An 8,763-nucleotide genomic window follows, 5' to 3' on the forward strand; every position below is an offset into this window, starting at 1 on the left:
CTATCTTGGTAATTAATCCGTTTTTATTACTCATCTTCTATATTGGTAATTAATCCATTTGTTATTACTCACCTTCTATCTTGGTAATTAATGTGTTTGTTATTACTCACCTTCTATCGTGATAATTAATGTGTTTGTTATTACTCACCTTCTATCGTGGTAATTAATGTGTTTGTTATTACTCACCTTCTATCTTGGTAATTAATGCATTTGTTATTACTCACCTTCTATCGTGGTAATTAATGTGTTTGTTATTGTTATTTCTCACCTTCCCCTGCGCGTGCTGTAACCTCACCGTGGTGCAGGGTTGCATCATTCTCTTTGAGAATGGCTAATACAGCACAAATTGAAATTTTGAGTAAAAGTCGGTATCTATTTGTGATATTTTTATTTTTTGCACAGTTCTTTACACTGTTTTTATTTAAATCTTGAATTTTTATATTGATGTTGATCATCACCTTATTTGTTTGCATTACCATAGTTTGACACCCAATAGCCGATGTATTTTTCGTGCTGGGGTGTCGTTAAACATTCATTCATTCATTTACTCACCTTCTATCTCGGTAATTAATGTGTTTGTTATTACCCACCTTCTATCTTGGTAATTAATGTGTTTGTTATTACTCACCTTCTATCGTGGTAATTAATGCATTTGTTATTACTCACCTTCTATCGTGGTAATTCATGTTTTTGTTATTACTCACCATCTATCGTGGTAATTAATATGTTTGTTATTACTCACCTTCTATCGTGGCAATTAATGCATTTGTTATTACCCACCTTCTATCGTGGTAATTAATGCCTTTGTTATTACCCACCTTCTATCGTGGTAATTAATGCATTTGTTACTACTCACCTTCTATATCGGTAATTAATGCATTTGTTATTACTCACCAGGGTCGTAGCTAGGATTTTTTGTTTCGGGGGGGGGGGGGGGGGGGGCAATGGGGGGGGGGGCAACTGAGTAGTTAATAGTCTAAAACCCCTTAAACAGTCAAGAAGATCCGTTTGTTATTACTCACCTTCTATCTTGGTAATTAACCCGTTTGTTATTACTCACCTTCTATCGTGGTAATTAATGTGTTTGTTATTACTCACCTTCTATCTCGGTAATTAATGCATTTGTTATTACCCACCTTCTATCGTGGTAATTAATGTGTTTGTTATTACTCACCTTCTATCGTAATAATTAATGTGTTTGTTATTACTCACCTTCTATCGTGGCAATTAATGTGTTTGTTATTACTCACCTTCTATCTTGGTAATTAATGCATTTGTTATTACTCACCTTCTATCGTGGTAATTAATGTGTTTGTTATTGTTATTTCTCACCTTCCCCTGCGCGTGCTGTAACCTCACCGTGTTGCAGGGTTGCATCATTCTCTTTGAGAATGGCTAATACAGCACAAATTGAAATTTTGAGTAAAAGTCGGTATCTATCTGTGATATTTTAATTTTTTGCACAGTTCTTTACACTGTTTTTATTTAAATCTTGAATTTTTATATTGATGTTGATCATCACCTTATTTGTTTGCATTACCATAGTTTGACACCCAATAGCCAATGTATTTTTCGTGCTGGGGTGTCGTTAAACATTCATTCATTCATTTACTCACCTTCTATCTCGGTAATTAATGTGTTTGTTATTACCCACCTTCTATCTTGGTAATTAATGTGTTTGTTATTACTCACCTTCTATCGTGGTAATTAATCCGTTTGTTATTACTCACCTTCTAACGTGGTAATTAATGTGTTTGTTATTACTCACCTTCTAACGTGGTAATTAATCCGTTTGTTATTACTCACCTTCTATCTTGGTAATTAATCCGTTTGTTATTACTCACCTTCTATCTTGGTAATTAATGTGTTTGTTATTACTCACCTTCTATCGTGGTAATTAATCCGTTTGTTATTACTCACCTTCTATCTTGGTAATTCATGTGTTTGTTATTACTCACCTTCTAACGTGGTAATTAATCCGTTTGGGTCGCACACCGACGACCTGTTGTCTCGGCCACACCTGGCGTGGTCCCATATGGGGTCTGGGTAGTCGGCAAACGACCACACGGAGGGGTTGGGGGTTGTATAGTCCAGTTCCTGGGTGTCCACTACTGGGAGGACGGACACTAGGAGAACGGCCAGAGTCATAGCGTGCGTCATAGTCAGACTGTTCGTCCTGCCCTTCATGTTACCTGCAAGTGTGAGATATAGTTGTACATTGATCGAAATATAATCAGTCCCCCAGTTTACTCAAAATTATTCGTGTTCCGAGTTGTATTGCCCCGAGTATGGAACTCCAATTCGTGCCCCCATTCTAAGGAAACGATGAAGGAATCAGCAAAGATCGTATCCGAGTACAAAACCGTACGCTGGGGGCGAACCACTGCAGTTTCTATCACCTTTAGTCAGCCGAGACACAGAGGGACCAGAAGGAAGATGAAGCAAACGACGCCAAGCGCGGTTTCTCGGGGTGAGGAAAGGAGCGAAGCCTTAATCTGAGCATGCGTGACTTAAGACACGCCAGCTTTCCTCGCACCATCGTTTGCATTTCTCAGGAATCCGCCCTAACCCTAGCCCGAACCCTTGTGGTGGTCAAGTCAGGGATGAGACAATGGCCCAGAGGTACGTCCTGGTGAACCTGGTAGTCTGTTGCTGTAACCGTTAGTCTGTTACTGTAACCGGTAGTCTGTTGCTGTAACTGTTAGTCTGTTGCTGTAACTGTTAGTCTGTTGCTGTAACTGTTAGTCTGTTGCTGTAACCGGTAGCCTGTTGCTGTAACCGTTAGTCTGTTGCTGTAACTGGTAGTCTGTTGCTGTAACCGGTAGTCTGTTGCTGTAACCGTTAGTCTGTTGCTGTAACTGGTAGTCTGTTGCTGTAACTGGTAGTCTGTTGCTGTAACTGTTAGTCTGTTGCTGTAACCGTTAGTCTGTTGCTGTAACTGGTAGTCTGTTGCTGTAACCGTTAGTCTGTTGCTGTAACCGTTAGTCTGTTGCTGTAACCGTTAGTCTGTTGCTGTAACTGGTAGTCTGTTGCTGTAACCGGTAGTCTGTTGCTGTAACCGTTAGTCTGTTGCTGTAACTGGTAGTCTGTTGCTGTAACTGGTAGTCTGTTGCTGTAACTGGTAGTCTGTTGCTGTAACCGGTAGTCTGTTGCTGTAAATGTTGGTCTGTTGCTGTAACCGGTAGTCTGTTGCTGTAACTGTTAGTCTGTTGCTGTAACTGTTAGTCTGTTGCTGTAACCGTTAGTCTGTTGCTGTAACCGGTAGCCTGTTGCTGTAACCGGTAGCCTGTTGCTGTAACCGGTAGCCTGTTGCTGTAACTGGTAGCCTGTTGCTGTAACTGTTAGTCTGTTGCTGTAACTGTTAGTCTGTTGCTGTAACTGGTAGTCTGTTGCTGTAACTGTTAGTCTGTTGCTGTAACCGGTAGTCTGTTGCTGTAACTGTTAGTCTATTGCTGTAACTCTTAGTCTGTTGCTGTAACCGGTAGTCTGTTGCTGTAACCGGTAGTCTGTTGCTGTAACCGGTTGCCTGTTGCTGTAACTGGTAGTCTGTTGCTGTAACTGGTAGTCCGTTGCTGTAACTGGTAGTCTGTTGCTGTAACCGTTAGTCTGTTGCTGTAACCGGTTGCCTGTTGCTGTAACCGTTAGTCTGTTGCTGTAACCGGTTGCCTGTTGCTGTAACTGGTAGTCTGTTGCTGTAACTGGTAGTCTGTTGCTGTAACTGGTAGTCTGTTGCTGTAACCGTTAGTCTGTTGCTGTAACCGGTTGCCTGTTGCTGTAACCGGTAGTCTGTTGCTGTAACCGGTAGTCTGTTGCTGTAACTGGTAGTCTGTTGCTGTAACTGGTAGTCTGTTGCTGTAACTGGTAGTCTGTTGCTGTAACCGTTAGTCTGTTGCTGTAACCGGTTGCCTGTTGCTGTAACTGTTAGTCTGTTGCTGTAACCGGTAGCCTGTTGCTGTAACTGGTAGTCTGTTGCTGTAACTGGTAGTCTGTTGCTGTAACTGTTAGTCTGTTGCTGTAACCGGTTGCCTGTTGCTGTAACTGGTAGTCTGTTGCTGTAACTGGTAGTCTGTTGCTGTAACTGGTAGTCTGTTGCTGTAACCGTTAGTCTGTTGCTGTAACCGGTTGCCTGTTGCTCTAACTGTTAGTCTGTTGCTGTAACCGGTAGCCTGTTGCTGTAACTGGTAGTCTGTTGCTGTAACTGTTAGTCTGTTGCTGTAACCGTTAGTATGTTTCTGTAACCGGTAGTCCAGGGCTGTATCTGGTAGTCCGGTTTTGTACGTGGTAGTCCGAAGATGTACCTGATAGTCCAGGGCTGTATCTGGTAGTCTGATGTTGTACGTGGTAGGACAAAGATGTACTTGGTAGTCCAGGGCTGTACCTGGTAGTCCGGTGTTGGACGTGGTAGTCCATGATTGTACATACATAGTAGTCCAGAGATGTACCTGATAGTCTGGGGCTGTACCTGGTAGTCCTGGACTACATATGTGGTAGTCCGGGACTGTACATATGTGGTAGCCCGGGACTGTACATATGTGGTGGTCCAGGACTGTACCTACGTGGTAGTCTGGAGATGTACCTGATAGTCCAGGGCTGTACTTGGTAGTCCGGTACTGTACATGCGTGGTAGTCCGGGACTGTACGTACGTGGTAGTCCAGAGATGTACCTGATAATCCAGGACTGTACTTGGTAATCTGGGACTGTACATACATGGTAGTCCGGGACTGTACATACGTGGTAGTCCGGAGATGTACCTGATAGTCCAGGGGTGTTCTTGGTAGTCCGAGACTATACGTACGTGGTGGTCATGGACTGTATGTATGTGATAGTCTCGGGCTGCCACCCGTACAAACCGTGTGTGCTGGTTTCCGAGATGGACAGCATTACCAAATTGCCCTTTTCCCCAAGATCGTGATGCCAGAAGACTAGCCAAGACCAGCAGCGAGGTCTGACAACATGACGAAACATCTCGCAAGATAACAAGTTACACCCTTGTCAAACTGGTGACGTCACAGGTCAGAACCTAGCTGGCCATGCCTGAATCATCAGTGACTATATGCACGTCACAGAGCACTTACACCCAGACTGAACCATCAGTGACTATATGCACGTCACAGAGCACTTACACCCAGACTGAACCATCAGTGACTATACGCACGTCACAGAGCACCTACACCCAGACTGAACCATCAGTGACTATACGCACGTCACAGAGCACCTACACCCAGACTGAACCATCAGTGACTATATGCACGTCACAGAGCACTTACACCCAGACTGAACCATCAGTGACTATACGCACGTCACAGAGCACCTACACCCAGACTGAACCATCAGTGACTATACGCACGTCACAGAGCACCTACACCCAGACTGAACCATCAGTGACTATATGCACGTCACAGAGCACTTACACCCAGACTGAACCATCAGTGACTATACGCACGTCACAGAGCACCTACACCCAGACTGAACCATCAGTGACTATACGCACGTCACAGAGCACCTACACCCAGACTGAACCATCAGTGACTATACGCACGTCACAGAGCACCTACACCCAGACTGAACCATCAGTGATTTATGCACGTCACAGAGCACTTACACCCAGACTGAACCATCAGTGACTATATGCACGTCACAGAGCACCTACACCCAGACTGAACCATCAGTGACTATATGCACGTCACAGAGCACCTACACCCAGACTGAACCATCAGTGACTATATGCACGTCACAGAGCACCTACACCCAGACTGAACCATCAGTGACTATATGCACGTCACAGAGCACCTACACCAAGGAATTCAATTATGTATGTTATATTACAGCGTGTAGGAACAGATGCATACCATTGGGCTATTTCTCGTTCCAGCCATTGCACCACGAGTGGTTTATCAAAGGCTGTGATATGTACTATCCTGTCTGTGGGATGGCGCATATATAAGATCTCGTTACTAATGGAAAAATGTAGTGGGCTACCTCTCTAAGACTAAATGTTTGACATCCCATTGCCGTTGATTAATAAATCAATGTGCTCTAGTGGTATTGTTAAGCAAAACAAACTTCATTCAAATATTTTGCTCAACCGATTTTGCCGACATTAAACATGCCAATGTCGCATTGCACAAAACTGCTTAGAAATGCAGCTGTAACTATTGCACGTGGGACACGTGAACAGAAAAACATGTATTATTATTTGACGTGACACAGATATCGGTGTACATGGTAATGCATTATCCTACCTGTGCTAAGCATACAGACGACAAGTTGTTGCTGTTCCGAGGAAATCCGAGAGAGCGCTCGGCGCGGCTGAGTAGCGGTCAGGGTGCTGTGCGATATGATCGATGTGTGATAGACCGCGCGTGTTCCTAGCTGCACTCCCAGCCTGCCCGATCTTAACCAACTCGTAAAGGTGACGTCTGCTTCTCTTTGTAGATGAGTAACAACCTGCTATACTAGAAAGTATAAACCCGTTGCCAGTGTACATTCGACATGAAGCTCCTGGAATGAGGACATTCCGGTCAACAAGCAAGAAACGTTCTCTTTATGGATCACTGATACCATCTCCACCACTGACTCGCACCAAACACGCAATCAGCGGTCCGAGACATTCCTCCCACTTCTAGCAGGGTGAGGCGGGGTTTAGTCCAGTAGTAGAACACTCGCGAGACAGCCCTTCCACTTCTAGTAGAAATAGTCGGGGTTTAGTCCATTGGTAGAACACACGCGAGACAATCCTCCCATTTCTAGTAGAAATAGTCGGGGTTTAGTTCAGTGGTAGAACACAACTGTCGGAGTTTTATGTATATACCACTCGTACATAACCAGTCAGAGCTGTATGTATATACCACTCGTAAATAACCAGTCAGAGCTGTATGTATATACCACTCGTACATACCCAGTCAGAGCTGTATGTATATACCACTCGTACATAACCAGTCAGAGCTGTATGTATATACCACTCGTAAATAACCAGTCAGAGCTGTATGTATATACCACTCGTAAATAACCAGTCGGAGCTGTATGTATATACCACTCGTAAATAACCAGTCGGAGCTGTATGTATATAACACTCGTACATAACCAGTCGGAGCTGTATGTATATACCACTCGTAAATAACCAGTCAGAGCTGTATGTATATACCACTCGTAAATAACCAGTCGGAGCTGTATGTATATACCACTCGTAAATAACCAGTCGGAGCTGTATGTATATACCACTCGTACATAACCAGTCGGAGCTGTATGTATATACCACTCGTACATAACCAGTCGGAGCTGTATGTATATAACACTCGTAAATAACCAGTCGGTGCTGAATGTATCTAACACTCGTAAATAACCAGTCAGAGCTGTATGTATATACCACTCGTAAATAACCAGTCAGAGCTGTATGTATATACCACTCGTACATAACCAGTCGGTGCTGAATGTATCTAACACTCGTAAATAACCAGTCAGAGCTGTATGTATATACCACTCGTAAATAACCAGTCAGAGCTGTATGTATATACCACTCGTACATAACCAGTCAGAGCTGTATGTATATAACACTCGTAAATAACCAGTCGGAGCTGAATGTATCTAACACTCGTAAATAACTAGTCAGAGTTGTATGTATATAACACTCGTAAATAACCACTGTCATAGCTGTGTGTATATAACACATGTTGCATAATACAATACACCAACCTGTTAAAGACTACAATACACACCAACCTGTTAAAGACTACAATACACACCAACCTGTTACAGACTACAATACACACCAACCTGTTAAAGACTACAGTACACACCAACCTGTTACAGACTACAATACACACCAACATGTTAAAGACTACAATACACACCAACCTGTTACATACTACAATACACACCAACAGACAACAATACACACCAACCTGTTACAGACTACAATACACACCAACCTGTTACAGACTACAATACACACCAACCTGTTAAAGACTACAGTACACACCAACCTGTTACAGATTACAATACACACCAACCTGTTAAAGACTACAATACACACCAACCTGTCACAGACTACAATACACACCAACAGACAACAATACACACCAACATGTTACAGACTACAATACACACCAACCTGTCACAGACTACAATACACACAAACATGTTACATACTACAACACACACCAACAGACAACAATACACACCTACCTGTTACACACTACAACACACATCCACATATTACATACTACAATACACACCTACCGTTACAGACTACAATTCACTCTAACCTGTTACAGACTACAACACACAGCCACCTGTTACAGACTATAATACACACAGACATGTTACATACTACAATACATACCAACCTGTTACAGACTACAATGCATACCAACCTGTTACAGACTACAATACACACCAACCTGTTACATACTACAATACACACCAACCTGTTAAAGACTACAATGCACACCTACCTATTACAAACTACAATACACACCTACCTATTACAGACTACAATACACACCTACCTATTACAGACTACAATACACACAAACATGTTACATACTACAATACACACCAACAGACAACAATACACAGCTACCTGTTACACATTACAACACACATCTACATATTACATACTACAATACACACCTACCGTTACAGACTACAATACACTTTAACCTGTTACAGACTACAATACACAGCCACCTGTTACAGACTATAATACACACAGACATGTTACATACTACAATACACACCTACCTGTTACAATACACACCTAC

General features: G+C 42.7%; 1 protein-coding gene across 1 annotated transcript in view; it reads right to left on the reverse strand.

Annotated features, from left to right (window-relative positions):
• Positions 1 to 6,426, reverse strand: part of LOC121371922 — a 58,094-nt gene extending 51,668 nt beyond the window's left edge. The window contains exons 1-2 of the mRNA XM_041498169.1: positions 6,244 to 6,426; positions 1,959 to 2,192 (exon numbers count right to left, since the gene is read on the reverse strand). Coding sequence (XP_041354103.1) covers positions 1,959 to 2,192; positions 6,244 to 6,256 — 247 coding nt within the window. The 5' untranslated portion in view covers positions 6,257 to 6,426. The remainder of the gene's footprint in view (positions 1 to 1,958; positions 2,193 to 6,243) is intronic.
• Between the last annotated feature and the right edge of the window lie 2,337 nt (positions 6,427 to 8,763).

This window comes from Gigantopelta aegis, chromosome 4 (assembly GCF_016097555.1).
Source record: "Gigantopelta aegis isolate Gae_Host chromosome 4, Gae_host_genome, whole genome shotgun sequence".
NCBI classification, from domain to species: domain Eukaryota; kingdom Metazoa; phylum Mollusca; class Gastropoda; order Neomphalida; family Peltospiridae; genus Gigantopelta; species Gigantopelta aegis.